General features: G+C 38.2%; 1 protein-coding gene across 1 annotated transcript; it reads right to left on the bottom strand.

Moving 5' to 3' along the window:
• Positions 1 to 6,878: 6,878 nt before the first annotated feature.
• LOC149818535 (ABC transporter C family member 3-like) lies at positions 6,879 to 12,764 on the bottom strand. Its single transcript, XM_089985537.1, has 10 exons — positions 10,333 to 12,764; positions 9,965 to 10,051; positions 9,212 to 9,868; positions 8,966 to 9,130; positions 8,482 to 8,776; positions 8,168 to 8,382; positions 7,786 to 8,091; positions 7,634 to 7,697; positions 7,310 to 7,549; positions 6,879 to 7,231 (listed from the first exon to the last, which is right to left on the bottom strand). Exons 1-10 carry the CDS (start codon positions 12,667 to 12,669, stop codon positions 7,110 to 7,112), a joined length of 4,488 nt encoding a protein of 1,495 aa, XP_089841663.1. The 5' UTR covers positions 12,670 to 12,764; the 3' UTR covers positions 6,879 to 7,109.
• Between the last annotated feature and the right edge of the window lie 9,576 nt (positions 12,765 to 22,340).

Below are 22,340 nucleotides of genomic sequence, written 5' to 3'. Positions count from 1 at the left end.
CAAGCATTTCCTATTTTGAAAAAGGACTTATTCACAGACTTATAAAACTTATAGGCTCTAGATCTTTCAGAATAGCCAACAAAATAGCAGCTAACCATTCTGGAATCCTGTTTTTTTTCATGTGACCTGTAGGGCTTAGCCTCAGTTGGATATCCCCAAATATAAAAGTGTTTTATAATAAGCTTTTTGCTTGTCTACAATTCATATGGAGTCTTGGTTATTGCTTTAGAGGGTTTGGCAGTCAACAACTTAGGCAACCTTGCATAGACACACTTATGTGAGTGGTAGCACCAGAATTCATCTACCAAGTGTGTTTGGGCACAAAAGTCAAATTTAACTTTAGAACAAACAAAAGTAAGAAGAGTACCTTTCTTCTCACGCCAAACATGGTACTTAGTACAGTCCTTCTTCATGTGTCCCTCCCCTTTGCAAAAAAAACAACTAGACTTTGGGTCCTGGTGTCTTTTCAGTTTCTTCTGCGATTGAGGGTCAACTGCAGTTTCCTTAGCCTTTTTCTTTTTCTTAAACTTGTCCTTAGAGGTTACTGCCAAATAAGCACTCTCAGTCTTCTCTTGCTTTATCCTATCATCTTCTTGCATACAGTATGAAATGAGCTCATTAAGAGTCAAATTTTCATTCTGACAGTTGTAACTGACCTTAAACTGGCTGTATTATGCAGGAAGGGATATCAAAACCAAGTGCATGAGTAAGTTCGCAGACAACTCTAACTTTAGTGCCTTGAGTTTTAAAGCAAAATGGAACATCTCCATAATGTACTCCCTAATGTTTCATTTACCTTTATACCTCATTGAGACAAGACTCGAAAGAAGAGTACTTATCTCAGCCTTTTAATTTTTTGCAAAATGCTTTTCAATTTCTTCAAAAAAATGTTTGACATTCATATCTTCGAACATGGTACCCCTAAAGGATTCATGAATTAAATGTTTCATGATCATGAGACTCATGCAATTAGATCGATCCCATCGCTCGGAGTTCTTTTTATCCTCAGTGAAACTCTTATCCGTAAGAGCAGGTGGTGAATCTTCTCGTAGTGTAAGATCAAAATCCATACATCAAAAAACAATCATGATATTTTCTTTCAAGCTTTTTAAATTAGAACCGCTCAAGACAAGGATAACTTATTGTTTGCAGATATCGTAGAAGCATATGTATTAACTGAATCAAGAACAAACAAACTCACGATGAACATATATTTTTATATGCATTAACACAAAATGACATATTTAAACAGTGGTGAATCCCATCACAAGATACCCACCATAATATTGACATTTAGACTTTGGACAGAAATGTCAACTTGTAAGTAGTACTCTCAATACAGTAATCAAACATGGACAATTAGTTTTGTCAAACAATGAGTTTTTCTTTGGACTGACTCGTTATTCACATGAAAAAATGTATAACTGTCCCATATTTATTACTGAAAATATATATTTAGGTTCGGTCAAATAGTAATCTTTCTTTGGGCCGATCACTATTTGCATGAACTGCAAACATATAAATATCACAATATTCTAAAATTAACTAATCTACACAACAGAGGTTACTTTGGCAACGTATTGATTCAATCAATTCAGTTTAAAACATTGGACCCAAAATCATAACTACCAAGGTTTAAATATATCAATGTATGCATATGAACATAAAGAAAGCACAAACATAATGTGCATGGACCAAAAAATAACCGAAAAATTGCCCACTAAAGTGACCCACAATGCGCGCCAAATATCCTTATTATAAAGTCCCTTTTTTTTAACATAACAAGGCTTATGCACGATCAAAATCGGACTGACCCGACATGGGTCAGACCCAAAACACCACCACCGAGTACAGGCTGTGAGTCATAGAGTTGGGTCTGAACAGGGTCGGCTCGCATCTAACTCGGTTCAGTCCCCACAACCAAATGAGGACGAAATTGGGTGAGCTGCCCCCGATAAAAAAAATGACCCGGTCTAGGCTCGACTAAATGCCGAACCGAACCGACCCTAGTCCGGTCGATCGAAGGTTGAACTGGCCTGCTGAAAAGGCCAAACCAGCTTGCTGAAAGACCGAACTGGCCCGACTGGTTGAATCGGCTAATGACATGGTAATGTTCCAGGTAAAATGAAATGACTCAAGGTTGAATCGGCCCTGAGCAGGCCTGGGTCGTTGAATCATTCGACTGCGGACCAAACCAGTCCTAGGATATAGCCAAAACAACATGATCCTAATGGTTGAACCGACCCTACCGACTGAATCGACTAAAACATATTGTCGAACCACCTATCCCGACTGAGTCGACCCATGGCACGCCGAATTAGTTTGAAAATAGAATTGCCAGGCCCGACTCAACCAACTCATCCTGGGTCGACCAAAACATGAATCTTCTGAGTTGGGGGCAATGCCTGAGGCCCAAATGAATCATCGAAAAACTGAGAACGATCACTCATGCCTGCCGACAGAGGGTTAAACCCAATGGCAACTGTCAACGACCCTCAAAAAAGCTAACAATAGAAGAATCTGACCCTGGATGATGGCTAACAGGCAAAATTTGGCGAACAACTGCACCCAAAAGAAACAACAACAAGAATGGTTTGTGGGGAGTCGGCAAACCGAGAGCATCCGGCGATGGCCGAGATTGGCCCCATATGTCAGTGAACTCGAGTTTGAATGAACATCGATCGATCTGCTGTTTGGCTCATTGAGGAATGGGCACCCATCCGACGTTGCGATCCGGTAACCCTACACCCGACAACCATGAAGGGGAAAACCCTTATTTGGTCAGCAAAATCCCGATGAAGCCAAGCCTCTTTCCAGCAATGGTTGGAAGGGGATGAGAGGGAAATCGATCCCATTCATCCGAGGGTCTGACAACCGACCCCCCTATGGCTGGCATATCTGAAAGGACATGAGCCCTAGTTGTTCGATGATCGGACTAAACATCCACCTGTCCGACGGTCTGAATAGGGGCAAGACCTTGCTCCACCTAACGACGGTCCATCGATCATAAAAATGGATGGCCTTTTCGTCTGATCGACAGTCAAAGGAAGTGCCTGATGGCCCTTCTGCCTGGCAAGTTGAATGGGGGGGAGGGGCGATCCGACGATCATGATGAATCATCGTCGAAAAAAATTAAAAAATATATAATAAAATCATATTTTTTCAACAATTCAACTAGAATAGTCGCTCTTATACCAATTATTGGGTTTGTAAATCTACCAAAGATTAAAGAGGATCGAAATGTATGTTCTCGCTAAATCATTGAAACGAAAAATGGAAATCAAAGCTTGATGCAAAAGCGTACCTGAATCTAAAAGAAATTAGCCAAGCCAAGACCCGAGAGCAATGGGAAGTGCCCTTCGCCCAAAGCACAGTCTCGGGCAACCAATCAGCCCCTGGAGGGAGCAACGATCTATACACTTTGTAGGTGAGGAACTCCTCACTTGGCACAATCACCCAGTGCAACCACTGACCAATATTTCTGTAGTCGTCAAAATGATCTCTGAAGAAGGCTAAAGCCCTCAACCACGCGATATGCAAATGGGATAACGCCAATCCTGGGTTTCTTTGGCGAGCTGAGATAAGAGCAGGATCCCCATATTTCGCAAGAAGCAAATGAGCACAAGGGCTATCTGGTTGATGAGCCATCCAACATTGCTTGGCGACAAGAGCAATGCTCCACAGTCTAGGCGCCGAAACACTTAAGTCAGCCATACGTCGAGGTAAAACCACCGAACGCCAACCAATCAAGTGACGCTTACCCTTGAGTTGGCATCCAAACCATAAGAAGCCCGCCAACAAATGTGTCAGCTGCTTCTCCACCCCCACAGGCATCACAAACATAGATATGAAAAATTCTAAAATAGTAAAAAGAACATGTCTAACTAAAGTCAGACGGCCACCGATGGAAAGATAAGACCTCTGCCACAAAAGTAATTTGCGCTTTACTTTTTGAATCATTGGAGCCCACGTGGTAGAAGAAATGTGCTTCACTTGTAACGACAAGCACAGGTACATCATTGGAAACTCAGAAATAACGCAGTTGAAAATCCTCTACCCCGCTGTAAGCATAGTGGACTGAACATTGAACATAGTAAGAGAGCATTTGTTCTCATTTAGAGAAAGCCTGGAAAGAGAGTGAAAGAACTGAAGGATAAACTTGAACCTAAGCATCTGCTGAACATTTGCATGACAAAAAATGATCATATCATCAGCGTAAATAAGAATATGATATGAGAAATCCAAAACATGTAATGGATCAATGAAACGCGTTGTCGCGACTCGCTTAAGCAATACCACAAGACCCTGAGCAACTGCACTGAACAACAAAGGCGAGAGAGGGCAACCTTCCCGTAGACCCCGCCCCCAACTTGAATCGATCTCCACCAACGCCATTGATATTTAGCATGGCCTGAGCATTCGAGACCAATTCCCTCACCCAACCAAAAAAAATGATGACCAATACCGAAATTTAACAACATTTAAAATAGGAAGGGCCAATGAATGAAATCAAAAGCTTTATGAAAGTCTAATTTGAGAACAAAATAAGGCTGACTGCTAAGATGCAAAGAATAAACCACTTCAGACGCCATGATGAACGAATGATGAACCCTCTTATTGGGGATGAAGGCGAACTGAGAGTCCAAAAAAATCTGGTGAGCCACAGATTTCAGCCTATTCACCAAGACCTTGACAAACATCCGATAAAGAGCACTCATAATCGAGATTTGGCGAAACCGAGAAATATCAGTGGCTTCATCATCTTTAAGAATTAGAGAAATAATAGCTAAGTAAATTGGAGAAGGCAGTCTGGAGTTACGATAGAACTCGTCAAACATGCTAACTACGTCCGACTTTACACAGTCTCAAAATATTCTAAAAAAGTTCACATGAAAATAACCACGTTCGACTTTACACAGTCTCAGAATTCGAAAAAAGTGTGACTGTCAGATTAACGTGTTGATTGAGATAGGAAACACCCTCAATGAAAATAGAAGAGACGACCTTCTTCCTATGATGATGAGAAGCATATAAGTGAAAAAAGTTAGTGTTGCCATCACCAGCAGCAAGCCATTTCACCCTACACCTCTGCTTCCATCGAATTTCTTCCTTGACCCTCCAACTTTTCAAGAGCATAGATAACTCAATCAACTTGACCTAAAAGCTCAGAAGTTGCAAATCCGAGAGAAAGTCGAGGGACGACATAGCCTAATACAATGCTGAAATTTCATGTTCTCATGCAGCCATTTATTGAAATTTCTCCACATTACGACTATAAAGTCAGGCCTTGATATCCTTATCAAGACGAGAAAGCTTCTTGTGAACCCGCTCAATGTTCATCAGAGGGCTTGTTCCAAGAATTAGTAGTAACCGAAAGAAAACCTGTCTCTTAGAGCCACCATTCTTCAAACACAAGTCTCCTGACGGATCTAAAGTTATCCCCCAATAAGTGATGACTTGCCCATGATCCGAGATGGTGAGAGCAAGCACCACACACTTAACGTCGGGAATGAGGTTCAGTAAATTAGGAGTGACAAAAACATTGTCAAGGACCCTGCAGTACGGGCGAGACCGCCTATTCAACCAAGAGAAGCGTTCCCCGATTAACGAGATAAGATATAAAAGATGGCAATGAACAAAATCTTGAAAACCATGCATAGAGGGATTAGAAATGATGAGGATATTGGAGTTATGCATAGAAAGTAAACAATTGAAATCACCCATAAGAAGGTGACACTCCACGTTAAAAATGACCACCCTATCTGAATCATCCCAAAGCGTGGTCCTCATGGAGGTGAGATGAAGGACATAAACAACAAATATCTCCACTCTCCTAACAGCCACATGCAAATTAAAAGCAACAGATATAGAGAAAAGACCGATGTCCAGCTGAGATAAGCTTAAAGACTGATTCTCCAAGATAAGGATACCTCCGGCATGACTAACTGCAGGCTTAAAAAAATAATCGGCTCCCTGCCAAATGTTGAAAGCTACAATATGCAAGACCACCTCTATTTTAGTTTCACAAAAAACAAGCAAGTCAAGCTTCTCCTGTCTAACCCAATTAGCCAAGAACAAGCGTTTTGTGGGACAATTCAAGCCCCTAATATTCCAGCAAACAATCTTCATGAAACAAAATTTGAAAAGACCCAAGAGTACTAGGGTTGACCTTTCATTGATAGTTGAATCCTTTAAGGGGGTTCACCTCCTTCTGCGGTTACTATTGATGATTTGCCGAACATCCCCGACACAAACAACAACCCTCAAATGACCATTGAAATCGCCTATCTGACACTACCTAAAAGGCATAAGAAGTCCCCACTAACAACAATACTGTCAAGAGCGTAGAATCCATATCAGCAGATATAGCTTGCAATTGCGTTGAGAGAGATATCCAACAACCAGCATCGACAACCTCAATACCCAGAGGCTGCGAACTGAAATGCTTCCGAAGCATAGGCGTAAAGGAGATAACCTCACCCTACGATGGACGCCCGAACGAGGCACCATATGACAGAAGATCAAAAGGCGAGGTAGAGAAGAAGGCATCAAAAACTTTAGGCGATAAAGAAAATGAATGCAAAACCGAGAAACCAATCACCATGCATCTATTTACATGGTTGGTGCAAGCAGTAAACAAGATAATATTAATTATCAAATAATCAGAATGTTTGGAAGAAAAAAATAATGAAAGACGATGGCAAAGTCGTCCTTTGCCCACCACCACCAACCTGCCACAAAAAAAGGCGCAATGAGAAATTGACGGCGGGCCCCCATACAGGAGAAATAATAAGCGACTGTCCCCAAGAGAGGAATCAATGCTGGCAAAGTTGTGAGTACCCACAACTGGCAGAACATTCGACGACGATGAGAGAGAGAGAGATTGCAATTGCTTAAACTAATAATTACTAATACGTTCATGATGGAAGCCATTTCACACATCTAAATGGTTGGGGGCACGTAAGGCTGGGTGGTCGTGTACTCTTCACAAGACATCCTAAAACAAAGATCCCCTCCACTGTTATTTTATCATCCTAGAACATTCTGTGGCTCGATTGCTACGAATTCCATTGGCCAGAAAACCTTTCCTTTCATATCTAGAACATCTATTAAGCGTCATTAAGCATCAAACTAGTGGTTGATCTCATGGCATATTCATTGACAAGCCTTGCAAATAAAGATGATGAGTCCTGCAATAGTTTGGTTGGAGAATCATACTCGGCAACAGCACCTAACAAAAATAAAGAGAAATATGAGAAAACCCAATCGCAGAACGAGAATTCTGTTTTCATGAGGGTACTGAACACACCATTGTCCAAAACAAGGACCATATCACTGTCCAGAACAGATGCTATCCGGTGTGCGATTGTGAGGATGCTACAATCGGAAAAATGTTCCCTCAATGTCTGCTGAATTAGGCCATCAGTTGCAGTGTCAACAGAAGCAGTTGCTTCATCAAGCACCAGAATTTTACTCTTCTTCAGTAGCACTCTCCCTAAACAAACGAGCTGCCTTTGACCCACACTCCAATTCTCTCCATTCTCAGTCACTGCAACAATTGACTGAATTAAGAATTTGAAAAATAAATACAACCAGAAAAACAGATTTGATACATAAAAAACAAAAACAATACCTGCTGCATCAAGTTTGTTCTCCTTTTGCCTAACCACATCTCCAAGCTGGCACTTGTCTAAAGCCTAAAGCATGACCGGCAAATTCTGTGTGAGAAATCTTAATTTATAACTAAGAAAAGATCACAATCATAAAAATGCAACACATGGGTACCTCCCAAATTTGTTCATCAGAATATTCTTCAAGAGGATCAACATTGGTCCGTATGGTTCCCTCAAACATCGTTGGTTCTTGTGGAATGATGCTTAATCTAGACCTCAGATCATGCAGTCCTATGGTTGAGATGTCAATCCCATCGATCACAATCTGACCACATGATGGATCAACGATGCGGAAGAGTGTTTGCACAAGTGTGGATTTGCCACTGCCTGTTCTCCCAACTATGCCTGTCTTAGCCCCTCCATGAAAGGTGCATGTGAGACCCTTCAAAACTAGAGGCAGATGTGGGGCATAGCGGACCTACACCAAATGCTAAATGTTAGTGCCAACTCCAAGTATGAAGACAGCCCTTGATGTGCAATAAAGGAATAACTACCTGAAGTTCACTGATATCAATTTCTCCATAAGATGGCCAGTTGTTGCTAGGTTTGTTTGATTCTATCACGAGAGGAGGCTCACTGGGAATACGAGTGTATTGCAGTATTCTTTCCACAGAAATCATCCTATTCTCAACATTGCACAAACACCATATGAAATATATTTGTAGCATGTTCAAGTTCAACCCATATGTCACTGCTAAACCTGCAATGCCTGAAGAAAAAGTGCATTTTTTGAGAATATTTAGCTATGCATTAGCTGCAGAAAATTTCTTAGTTGTTGAAGATAATTCACATTTTTCAGAGCTATTACCTGGATCAATTATGCCTTGGGGCAATGAGATCAAGAACACCAAAGAAAAGGCAAAAATAAGTGAAGACAGCAAATCCAAGCGCAAGCAGAGCCATTCCATAGCAGCGGAAGCATGAAATTTTGGTCTGGAGAAACCATCTATCAGCAGGAGGTTTCTGTTCATGAATGTTGACCCTTCATTGAAACTCCTAATGGTAGATGATCCAGAGATAGACTCTGCGAAATGTTGTAGCATAGGGGCTTTGCACACTCCAACCAGTCGGGATAGTTCTCGAGAAGTGGGTAAGTAATATTGCTGTCATAATGAGAACCACAAAAGCAAAAATCAAAATCAACTGTCGGGACTGATGAAACAGAATCTCAACATGACCATAAGAAAGAGAATAGAATGGAGAAGGTTCCCTTTTAAAGAATGTGGAATGACAAGAACAGTTGCTACTAGAGTAATTCAGAGTCCAGATTCATTATACTGTAACATCATTACCTGGAGCCACACACACACAGAGACCACTGGGATGAAAACAATGAGAACTTGCCACGAAATCTGTGAAACTACTGCAATGCTTCCAAGAAGCTCTATAACATAAAAGGCACATGATCCCAGCAACTCGGGTATGTACAAGTCAACTTCACTCTGATCACTTGACACCTGAAAGAAAGAAATAGAGTAAGCTAAACTGCATCTACTTGTATGGAATGGAAAGGAGCAGTCAATGGCGAAAAAACTCACCCTGTTAAGGGTACGACCAGTTGGAGTAGCATCAAAGAATGACATGGGAGAACGAAAAATACACATATGTAATTTATGGAAGAGTATTGTCGCTGTTTTAAAGCCGACAGTACCAATGAGCAAAACTGTGATCAGGTCACATATCGCACTGGCCAAGGACAGTATAACATAGACAACAATCAAAGTAAATCCACTCACAGAGGATGGCTTATCATCAGAGACTGGTGTGGCCCAAGCCATCCAATAGTTGCTGCCTATTTGAAGAAGGTTAAAGACAATTTGACTCAACAAAATAAGTGGGACTAATGCCCCACCATATGTTGATGTTATATATTCCCAATATACAGAGAAGCCAACCCTGCCTTTCTCCCGCTCTTCTTCTTGAACAAGCTGGCCGTTTTCCTCCACTAGTTCTTCCATCTTACCAATATCACCATTCATCTCACCATCTCCACATTTTCCCTGTGCACTGGTTTCCATCTCGGGGCATTTGTTTAGATCATTGATATCAGATACTTGTGAATCATTTGCAACACCAGAAGCTTTAATAGCAGAGAGAGCATGCTTGTGTGCACCAACCAGTTCCAACAAGTCAGTTCCAGAGCTCAGAATGCTGTCATAAGGGCCAGATTGTGTGATCTTCCCATCTCGCATAACCTACATTAGAAGCATAACCATAACATTATTAAACTACCAAATCCCACATAAGAGAGGGGGTCTACAAACAATTAGCACAGATCCTGAAGAACTCACCAAAACAAGGTCGGCAGTGGGTAAAAATTCCACTTGATGGGTTACATATATCACGGTTTTCGAACCCAAGAAACCATGCAAACACTCCTGCAAGAATAGAGTAAATTGCTCAAGGACAACCAATTGAACATGTATGTCAGGTGTTTCAATTAAATTATTTACACCCTTAGCAATGACAAGCTTGAAAACCAGTAATATAAGAAAATGAGGAGCAAAGAACATAAAGGAAAATACAAATAGATAATAATCAACAAATGTGAAATGCTTTTAATCAGACAACTAACCATTTAGTGAAACAGAATTACATAAAGTCGACTGATGAAATACTAAATGCAGTAAATCTACAATTGAAAACAGAGAATACATACCTTAAAGAGGTGACTTCCAGTGTGAGCATCAACAGCACTAAAAGGATCATCAAACAAATATATGTCAGCATCCTGGTACAGTGCGCGTGCAATTTGTACTCTTTGTTTCTGGCCACCACTCAGGTTAATTCCCCTCTCTCCTATAACAGTTTGATCTCCAAAAGACAGTATTTCTAGGTCCTTTCTTAAATCACAAGCATCAAGGACACGGTCATACCTTTCTCTGTCCATCTCTTTACCAAAGAGTATATTCTCTTCAACCTTTCCACCCTGTATCCATGGTGACTGAGCAACGTAGGCTGTCCTTCCACTCAATCGAACAGTTCCAGATATTCTGGGCATCTCGCCTAAGATGCAGGAAAGAAGGCTTGTTTTTCCTGAACCAACAGTCCCACAGACAGCAACCCTCATTCCATGATGTACTTTCAAGTTGAGATTTTGCAGGGTAGGAACATCAAAAGATGGATCCCAAGAGAAGACTCCATCACATATTTCAATTGTCGGTGTAGAAGGATCTTTAGGCAACTTCTCAACTGCATCTGCTTGCATGTCTTCGAGGCGAAGAAATGAGGCAACCCTATCAAGGGAAACTTTAGTTTGTGCAATCATGGAAATAGTGTCTGGCAGATTGTAAATGGGCTGCTGAAGTATCTCAAATGTTGCAAGTGCAGATAGAACCTTTCCAGACCTAAGTGGGATTCCCAGAAGCATGCATGACCCGAATGCTGCTGCGGATATAAAAATAGGTGCTCCCCAAATAACAAAATTCATCAATGCTGATATATAAATGTACTTCTTCAGCCAACTTGCTTCTATTTTTCGCAAATCCATAACCTTTGACAAGAACCTCATTTCCCAAGCCTGAAGTTTCAGTATCCTCATATTCCTCAAGATCTCGGAAGTCGCCTTCATCCTCTCATCCTTCGACTCCATAAGCTTACCTTGAAATTCCTCTTGCCATGTAGCCAAGGGGAAGTTCGCCAACATAAGCACAAAAGCCGCTATCAGAGCAGCAATTGAAGCTAATCCCAAGTTCTTGTACAAGATGGCCAAAGCTAGAATTATTTGAAGAGGCACTACCCATAGATCATGGAAGTACCAACTGAAAAGCCCGATTCGATCAGCGTCAACGCTCATCAAATTGATAAGCTCCTCGCTCGTATGCGCCTGCCGAGATTGGCTAGAGAGAGAGAGGCCCTTCTTATAGATTACGGCATTCAGTGCTGCCCTGTTTCTGATACCAACCTGCCGTGTTATGAAAAACCAATGTCTCTGGGAAAAACTCTGTACCAGCTTCGCTACAAGAAACACAGAAACCAGCACATAGCCTTCGTGGGCGAACCGCCGGCTGCCGTTCATGTATTGCACTAATGAATCAATAAGAAAAGGACCAACATATGAAGAAAGAGTATAAAGCAGACAGAAGAATCCTGTCCACACTACATCCTTCCAGACAAAGAAGAACAAAGCCCTCACCAATCTCAATTTCCCTATAGAAGCACCAGGCTCTCCCTCTTCTAGCCTGCTTCTAAAAGCCGGGTAAACGAATTTTGCACTATCCTTATTAGCGACTTCAGGGACGTCTTCTAGGTCTAATGCTTTCTTGTTCCCAACCGAAAACAAAGGATTCAACCAAGAAAAAGTAAGCAGGCTAAGAAGTCCTGCACTTGCATACGGTGTGATATTATCAACAACAACCTTCTTCTCTACAGAACCATTTAACAAAGGTTCTCTCAGATGGGTCTCTTCATCTTTTTCATCTATGCCGGTATTTCCATACACAGAAGCAAAACAAAGGAATAACCCAACAAAACTAGACACAAAATCCACCCAAACCAAAAAAGACCTCTTATAGAAAACTAAGTCAACAGTAAGGCCATATAAAGATACAATAAAGAACACAAACCACCAAATTCTGAGAAAAGCTGGGAACCGTTTTCCTGACACCCTAATTCTCAGAAAAACAGAAATCGCACACCAAACCGCGATTTGCACCATTAAATCAAGTTGGATAATGATGATTTCATGAGAACTTCCATCCCAATACTTCAAATAATGGAAAACGCTCAAACCACCAAACAGGAAAAACAAGCCTAGACTACAAGCCAGGCTCACATAGTAAAAGAAACCAGAAGGTTTAGACGAATTGGTCCTTGACCACCTTCGTGAAACCCAGATGGGTACCAACAACAGGAAAAACAGATGAAAACCCGTAGAAATCGAGTGTTGAAAGAGGGATGTAAATGGAAGAAACACACCATTATCCTCATGGGTATTGATCAAGCTTAAGAAATGGTGGGTGAGAGTGCTAAACATGATTGGTGTTGAGGAGTTCATGGTGGCTTTCCAATGACAAGATCAAAGCAGAAGCTAAGAACATAAAAGAACAAGAATAAAAAGAAGAAGAAGATCGTGTAATTTACAGAATCAGAGTGACCAGCTGTGCCTTGGTGGTTAAGATTACTATAGTGGTGGGGCTCTTTCCGGGTGTTTAGGCAGGTGGGGTTGCGGGGAAGGTCACAAGAGGCGGCTTGGTTGATGATTTTCTCAGTGCCGGTGGGAAAAGACAGACTTTTGGGACTTTGAAGTCTGGAAAATTCATTGGGGGAAGATATTTTGAAAGACAAGTCATTCTGGATTGTGCTTTTGTAACATAGTAGTAGAGAAACAGTCAGAAGAATGAATTGTATGACCTCTTGCCCTCTTGGGGACTCTGCATCTGAGGGAGGACAAATTTGGGGTATCAATGAGTCGGGCTTGACCCGAACCCCCACCCGTATCATACCCTGTAGGGTTGTGAACACTTTAAATTTTTCAAAAATTCAAAAAAAAAAAAAATTGCCCTTAGCATTCATCTTTTGAGATATTTAGAAGAGCAATTGTGTAAATTTTTATTCATTTTTCAAATTCATTGGTTAAAGATTCGAAATCCAAATTCAATTTTTATATCTGACCCAATCTCGGATCCAAATCTAATTCTGAACCCAAATCCTTTATTTTTAAAAATTCAAATTCTATGTATTTTCTCATATATTTTACCTCGATCCAATCTCAATTCGAGATCCAAACTCAATATTTTCTCAAAATCTCGAATCCAGACCCATTTTTGAAACCCAATTTCTGAAATGTAACCATGTATTTTTCACAAAATCTTCTTTTGTAAAAACCTCAATTTTCAAAACAAATATTTTACAAAAATACTTCAAAAACCTTATCTGAATCCTATTTCCTAAAAAGATTCTCATATTTTCCTCATATTTTTAGAATCTCTGTAAAAAACATAAAGAGATTTCAGAAAAAGTAGCCTTTACCCTTTTCTGAAAAGCCTTGTAAGTATAACCATCATTTTGAAAATTTCAAAAACCTAAAGGACCATTTTTGAAAAACCTCCCAATGACCTTCTGTTATAAGAAGAGCCACAGGGGTCGATCAAAATTCATCCGTTCTCACCCCCCCATTTACCCTCTGATCGCTTTGTCATCCCTCCATTTGCCCATTTGCTTGCTTCTTCCTCTCGATTCTTCTTCTATGCCCCTCGTCTTCTCCCTGGTGCCTTCCCTCTAAGCGACTGAAGGAATCTCAATTTCATTATAAGGCTACGGTAAGTACCCTTCCTCTTCTCTCTTTTTCTTTGTTTTCCTGGTTTTTTTCCCATTTTTTTCATTAAAGCACTCATGTAGGGTCGATTTGCTTATAGCAAGATCGATCCACACATGTGCAATATCAAGTGGAATTCTCAGATCCAACATTTTTCTGTTGTCTTTGCAATTCTATGTGATTTTCATGCTTTGATTCTTCATTTTTACATTTTGATGTTGCGTTCTATGTTCTTGATTCAGTTTGAGACTTGAATTTTTTCATGTTATTATCCTATATTCATTTGTTCTTTTGTTCCCTTTTTTATTTTTGTTGCATTGCATAATAACATTGTGGTTAATTTACTCATCTATATTTCATTTAGATGTTTTGTTTCATTTCTTTTAGCATCACCATTTCCATTAGATTCGATCTAGGATTAGGATCATATCTTCTGCGGTGTTTGATTCCACTAAACATGTCATCATCCATGTTTATCTGAATCAGCAGCTTACATCGGATCACCTGCGATTCCAAGTTCGCAGGTGGTCATTGATGTTCTTATGCTAAAATCATACTGCATCCCTTGCATAACTTGTTCATCGCATAGTATCATAGCATCGTAAGTCCAATCCAGATCTTGCTTCATTTTAATTTCCTCTTCTCATTTTGATTTCTTGTTTTCCCCTAATGCCCAGTGCCATTTTAATCATCGGTTCGTATTTTGGATTCCTCTTTTGGTTCGATTTTCTGTTTGCATTTTCTTTCTGATTGTCGATCTTCTGTTCTGCTTTGAGTATCTATTGATTTTGATTATCCGTTGTGTCCTGATTTCTTAAGTTCACCTTGATTTCCAATCTGCATCTACATTGTTCACGGCATTTGCATTGGTCCCGTACCACCACATCATTGTCCATTTGTTGTAGCATCATCCAAACCAACCCTTTCAATTTATCGTTGGCCTTCCAGCCATGAGCCAAGCTGGTTTAGGGAATTCCCTGGACCAACAAAGAATGCGAGTTCGCATTACCCAAGTCGGTGCCCTCCAGGACCAACAAAGCATGCATTATCAACATAATCCTAACATGAGGATTCCTCAAACAAATATTCAATCTGAAAGCATTGTTCGACAAGTCCCCTAACATCCATCATTCCCTATTCGGCTACCCCGACATCCTACTGTAGTCCTCAGCATGATTGCTGCTCCATCTTTGGCAACAGTTCCTACTGTAAACCAGCAAAGTCTTTTGATGCAAAATGTGGTGCCTTCAACTCATACGACCAGGCCATCACTATCCTCAGGATTGTCAGTTCCTAGAAGTGCTGAAAATACTAGATTGGCTACTGATAAGAGGTGGAACAACCCTGTTGCACCATCTCAGCATGACAAAATGTCGTCAGCAGGCCACACCTTTTAGCACATGGAGAGCCACTCTTCGATATATCATCAGGAAGATGTTGTCTTCTAAGAATTCGCTAGGGAAGAAGAGAGGGTTTATGGGGATAATAGCAAAGACAGAAAGTGTTTTCTGTGAGGAGTTTGTGCTTCCTCATGATAATGAACACCCCAATGTGTTTTGATACTTACATGTAGCGTGTGAAATGTATGAGTCTGATTGGTTTGAATTCAAACTGTCTGAAACAACTGAGTTGGTGTGACCTTGTTATGTGCGTTTAGTGATTTTTATCTTCCAGGATAAACATGGTAGATGTTGCTTCTTTGGTAGCCTTTAACAACCCCCATCTTTTGCATGATTCACACTAAGGAATTATCAACCATATGCAGGGGAAGCTGCACATATCAGTTGAAATTCTTTTCTACTGATCAGATTCATGATGATATACATGGTTCCCTCATAGAGTGAAGCATCAATTTCACCATGAGCAAGAGATAGGGATGTAGAATTAAACACGTTGAACATGAATCTAGAGATCAGTATAGGCAGCTTTGTCACGGGACTTCTGTGAGCCATCTTAAAACCACCATTCAGAAAAAGTACGTTTTAATGATACCATCATCTTCTTTCATTCCTTCAAGTTCATTTCCCAGGTGATGATGGAGTAATGTAATTATCAATGAATGTGCTCAATGTAAGTGTCTGGCAGATTGGAAAATTTGAATGTTCAATAAGGTTTCTGCGCACGGTACTTGCACACCATCTCACAAGCACTGCTGTGTATTACGTAGTTCACCCCCTGCATATTGCCTCTGCACCACCAACAACATAGCACTTGCACTATTCACTCCTACACTTCCTCACTTCAATTCATATCATTGCAGCAATACCCACCTTAGCATAACCTCACACAACATCATCCAGTATTTGCGTTCAATTGTTGATTCTTGTGCATTCATCATTTACAAATATCATTTGAATTGATTTAGGATCAGCTTTTGCATTCATTCGCATCTGGTTTGATCTGCCACATTTCACTTGTATATGACATATATTCACTATGTTTCATAGCATTTGCATCGACTTCCACTTACATCATCATTGCTTCTATTTTGCTAGGATATCATCTGCATGACATTTGCATTCCTGCAAGTTACAGTTGATCTGAATCAACACCTATTACACCCTTGCCACCTGATGCACCTCCCTCACCTGCACTTTCAGCATCACAGCACCTCACTATATCCCCTACATCACTTCCCTCTTCACTATTCACTATACAACACCCTATCCAGCACCTTCTTCACTTGTTGTCATCACTGCCATGGCACCTATGCATACACATCACTTCCCTGCAAACATCTTCGCCTGCATACCACACAGTATTTACAACATCACTTATTCCATTCCCTATGTTGCACTCATGTTGTCACTTACAACAACACCCTTCACCTATTCAACACTTTCTTCCCTGCAAACTGCTACACCTGCACATCACCACATGTCATGTTAGATTAAAACTCACATCTCATAATGAGCAACCTTGTCTATGCTTCACTGTAGCTTAGGTACCGTCACAGTTTAGATCACTCCATCTTTTCACAACATCTTCTTCACTTGCTGCCCATCACTTGTAACCCCTTTGTTTACTTAGCACAGCAGCCCAACGACTGTTGTAGCTTCTTAGGTTTTCATGAGCATAGCAGCCTTGTGGGCTGCTGTAGTTCTCTGTGTTTACCTAGCACAGCAGCCCAATGGTTGTTGTGGCTTCCTACTACCTACAATCACACTTTGCACTTACCTTACACCTCTTCCCAGTATTCTTATGTTTTTATATCACTTCACCTAACTATCAGCTGCATGAATACCTATACATTGCTACATCTCCATCACCATTGCATATATGCTTCTCATTAGGCATATACATTTTCTCATTAGCTCAATGCATCACATATACATCCCAATTAGCTTAGTGCATTAAATATGCATTCCAATATATATTTTCTCATTAGCATAAGGCATATGTATAAGCATTTCATCATTAACATGATCATATGCATTCTAATTTCAATATGATATTTGCAATTTCTTTCTATATTTGTCTGTTATCTTATGCTAACTCAATTTTTTTCAGGAAAAATGTGGAAAATGCTGATTTTCTTCCTAGATTAGAAATTTTATGATTTCAATTTCAATTTCAATTCAAGGTTGTAATAATTTGATATTAATGAGAATCTTTATATTTTCAGTTTAGAATAGAATGTATGAGCATATATTTCTCATGATTGTCTGTAACATCTTATTTTATTTTTATTTCAAAAATTCATGAATGGTGGAATATGAATGACACGTGTATCTTTCTAATAAGAGGTAAATAATTCAAAGTAAACGATTCACATTTATGGCCATAGTCAAAATGTATACAATACTTAGGGTTTTTATCTTTTACGAAATAACATTTAACCTCCACTAAGGTCTCTTTTGAAAATCATCATATTTTTATGAAATTCTTTTCCTCCTTTATCAGAATTTAAGATATAAATTATTTTGAGATATACTTGTAGCCATAGTCATAAATATATTAAAAGTTAATTTTATTTTAAATTTTATAAAGGCACAAAAAATTATTTTATTCTTTATGAGAATTTAAATAAAGATTATATTATAATATGTTTGTGACCATAATCATGAATGTATTATGATTTAATCTTATTTCAATTCTATTAAAAAATAAAATATGCTTTTAAATTCCAATCTTTAAATCCTTTTCAAAACATTTATCATTTAGGATAGAATTGCATTCCTTTTCAAATTATTTCAAATCATTTTCCAAATTCCAAGTGATTTTGAAATAAACTTTCAAAATATAGTTTTCATCTTCTAAATTCAAAATCATTTTCAACTTTCATTTATAAATTCAAATTCATCTTATATTTTCACATCCATTTAGTTTTAAATCTTTTTTCAAAATTCCAACTTTCAATTCTCAATTTCACTTTTCTGAATTTCATATTTTTCATTCAAATTCATTATTTCTATTTTTGAATTCTATTACAAATCCTGAGTTTTAATTCAACTCAAAATCAAAGTTTTGAAATCCACTTTGGAATTCCAAATCAAATTTTGATATTTACTTTGAATTTCTAAATAAACTTTCAAATTCAATTCTGATTTCAAGTTCCAGGTCTGAATTTAAATTCCATTCTCAGTTTCAAAATCTCAATTTGTATCCAATTTTCATTATATTTTCAATTCCAAATCCCAAATTCAAATTCATTTCCAATTTCAAAGTTTATTTTTCCAAATTTTCAATCTCTAAATTCATTCTTAAGTTCCAAATCCAATTTCAATTTCATATTCTAAATTCAATTTCAATTCCTAAATTCACCTCCAATTTCAAGGTTAAATTTCAATTTCGAAAATCAATTTCAAAAATCAATTTCAAATTCCAATTTGAATCCAATTTCCATTCTAAACTTTAAATTTCAAACTCCAAATTTGATTTTGAGTTTTAGTTTCAAAAATTCAACCTTTTCTAACTTTATTCTTTTCCAAAATCTATCTTCCTTTTAATTCAAAGTTTCAATTTCAGAAACTCTTAAAATCTCAATTCTATTTCAACCTTGATTTCAGTTGTAGTTCTGACTTCCAAATTTCAAAATTTCCTTTTCAAATCTCAACATCACTTCAAAATTCCAAGTTTTTCAAATCAAGTTCAACTTTTGAACCTCTTCTTCAAGGATATTGTCAAACTTATTTCAGTGTCACTTGAAAAAACCCAAGATTTCTGAAGCATTTCTCAAAAGCATACATCTTTGCATTTTCATAAGCACAAGCATGATTCAATGTGCATTTAGGGTTTTAAGAATAATCACTTAGACAAAATTTAGGCAAAACAAAAGGCATTGATTTGATCCTTGGTTCAATCACCCCTGGTAAAGACGCCAAGAACGGTTGAACCTTGTACCGACGAGCGAATCCCGTCTCTCCATCTTTTCCTCGAATTTTTAAAACGGAAGCGAGTTAATCTTTTAAAAATAAATCTTTTTCAATCAAAGGTAAGTGAGACCTTACAAAAGAGTTTCTTTTCTTTCTTTCCTTCTTTCTCTTCTCTCTTCTTTCTTGATTTTTCTCATTCAAAAAGGAAAAAAGGCAGAAAGGGAAAAGAAGAAGAAAGAGAGAAAAATGAGAAGGAAAAATTTTGCAACGATCACAGAAGTGGCAACCGTGATAGGACATATTCTTCGTCTGATCAAACTAATGCCTTTGCTTTGCTTAAAATTGTCTAAATCATTATTTTACAAATGTCAGCTTCATTTTCATGCAAACCTTAGGAGCTTAGACTCTGATCTGCTGACATGATGCATATAAGATTAAGTATGGTTTGGTAGGACCATATTGAGGAGATATATGTATGCTCACTTAGACTTAGGTCAGGAATACAACTCTCCTCAATCTAGGCATTGAATAAAAACTATGAATGCAAGTCTGTGCTTCTTTATGATTTTCAAAATTCTATCTCTTTAGGACTTGCATTAGAGTCATCTGATTTATTGCATGTTGAGCATATTTTCAAAAACATCCCCACCTATATTGTCCTGGTCTTTACGTTACTGGGTTGTCTCACTGAACCATAGTTCAAGAAAGAGCCCCATAACTGGACCACTTATTTGGGTTAACACTCCCCTGCCACGTACTAAGAGCCATAGTCTGAAGTATATTGGTAGGCGTTCAAGGATGTTGGAAAAACCTTACCTTAGAATTGGAGATATCTTGATCAGAATCAGATGATTAAAACCTTAGAGTTAGGATTAGGGTCTTACAAGCCTTTTCAAATATTGCATTTAGGGTCAGCTTTAGGGAATGTTGTTTTGTACATCATTGCTTGTATAGTTTTGCTTCTTTTGTGGATATTATCTTGTAAATCCTCATTTACCTCACCTTTTCCAAACCCTGAATATTTATTTTAAAATTTCTCTCTATTTTTCAAAATCCAGGAGTATATTTCTCTTTCCTTATTTCTTCAAGATAATTTTCCTAAACCCTGGATATTTATTTTAAAATTTATTTTATTTCTTAAATCCAGGTGCATATTTCACCTTCTCTTCTTCAGAATAATTTTCTTAAACCCTGGACATTTTTTTTTAAGATTTCCCTATATTTCTCAAAATCTAGGTATATATTTCTTTTTCTTTATTTCTTCAGAATATTTTTTAAACCCTAGACATTCTTTTTAAGATTCCTCTATATTTGTCAATATCTAGGTATATATTTCTTTTCCTTTATTTCTTCAGAATAATTTTTAAACCCTAGATATTCTTTTTAAGATTTCCCTGTATTTCTAAAAATCTAGGTGTATATTCCTCTTTCCATATTTCTTCAGAATTATTTTCTAAAACCCTAGATGTTTGTTTCAAAGTCTTCTTCTATTTTTCTAAGTCCAAGAGTATATTTTGTCTTTTTTCTTATTTCTTCATAACTATTTCCCAAACCCTGGAAATCCTTTTTAAAACTCCCTAGATTTTCGAAACTCCAGGTGTATTTTCTTTTCTTCTTTTGATTTCTTCAATTTCTCTGATTCTGCCTGCAATTTTTCAAATATTCAAATCTTGCCATCTATTTTTCAAACTTTTTCTTCTTCATATCTTCCAGTATATCTTCCGATTCTATTCAAATCTTTTGTCTTCTCACATAAAATCATTTTTCGTCAAGAGATATCCTTTTCAAAGTAATATTTTCCTTCATATTCTAGTTGTTTATTCCTCCCCACGGAGTAACAACGCAATTGTCATAAATTTTGTGATGACCCAATCCCTGGTAATGGGATATCATTTTCAAATTGTCAACTTGATTCCTTCTTTTGTCAAAATTTCTTCCAAAATTCTTTTTTCTAAACATCTCATTTTCAAATTCTCCTATTTTCTCAAATAGCCCTTTTTAAATATTATTATTTCTTCCCTGCTATACTGGGGCATTTTTCTATTGTTTTATAAAGATTCATTTTTTCAGAAACCTTGTATGCAAGTAGGATCAATAAAAATCTTTTACCATCTTTCAAATCTTTCATCATCAAATACTATCAAACATTATCAGTTCTCATCAATCTTTCTTCATTTCCCCTTCAGGTTAAGGGATAAACCTGAGCTTCCCTTTCAGGTTAAGGGATAAACTTGAACCTCGTCCTTCGAGGTATTTCCTTTTTTCCTTTCAGGTTAAGGGATAAACCTGGGCTTCCTTCTAACGAGGTGTTCTTTTCATTTCCCATTTAGGATAAGGGGATAATCCTGAAAGCAGGCCACATACAGTTAACTATGATGGTCTAATGAATTCAAAATTTTCATCAATCTTTATCAATTTTTTCATCAATTTTCCTCAATTTTTATCAATTCCTATCCCTTTTCATCAATTCTCCTCAATTTTTATCTTTCTTATTCAGGATAAGGGATAATCTTGAGACTATTCATAGAAGTAACACAACCTTCTATAATGGTCCTCCCAAACCCAGTTTTTACACTGGTCGAACTTCTCAAATCTAGGTTACACGGGTTGAACCACCTAAATTCAGTTTTTTTACACTGGTCGAACTTCCCAAATCCAGGTTGCACTGGTCAAACTTCTCAAATCCAGTTTTACACTGGTCGAACTTTCTAAATCCAGTTTTTTACACTGGTTGAACTTCCCAAATCCAGTTTTACACTGGTCGAACTTCCTAAATCCAGTTTTACATTGGTCGAACTTCTCAAATCTAGTTTTACACTGGTCGAACTTCCCAAATCCAGTACTTACACTAGTCAAACTTTCTAAATACAGGTCATGCTGATCAAACTTCCTAAATCCAGTTTTACACTGGTCGAACTTCCCAAATTCAGTTTTACACTGGTCGGACTTCCTAAATTCAGTTTTTTAACACTGGTTGAACTTCCCAAATCCAGTTTTACACTGGTCGAACTTCCTAAATCCAGGTCATGCTGGTCAAACTTTTCAAATCTAGTTTTACACTGGTCAAACTTCCCAAATCCAGTTTTACACTGGTCG

Source organism: Nuphar pumila, chromosome 13 (assembly GCF_984573655.1).
Source record: "Nuphar pumila chromosome 13, dmNupPumi1.hap1.1, whole genome shotgun sequence".
In the NCBI taxonomy this organism is placed as follows: domain Eukaryota; kingdom Viridiplantae; phylum Streptophyta; class Magnoliopsida; order Nymphaeales; family Nymphaeaceae; genus Nuphar; species Nuphar pumila.
Note: the sequence above shows the minus strand (reverse complement) of the source record. Positions and strands in the feature narration are given on the sequence as shown.

Bases quoted from the DNA above. Each gene is read 5' to 3' on its own strand.
- LOC149818535 (XM_089985537.1), bottom strand. From the start codon at position 12,669: ATGAACTCCTCAACACCAATCATGTTTAGCACTCTCACCCACCATTTC. The intron at 9,869-9,964 runs GTGAGTTCTTCA...CTTCTAATGTAG, and splicing joins CCACTGCCGACCTTGTTTTG to GTTATGCGAGATGGGAAGAT. The intron at 8,383-8,481 runs GTAATAGCTCTG...CTTTTTCTTCAG, and splicing joins CCAAGGCATAATTGATCCAG to GCATTGCAGGTTTAGCAGTG.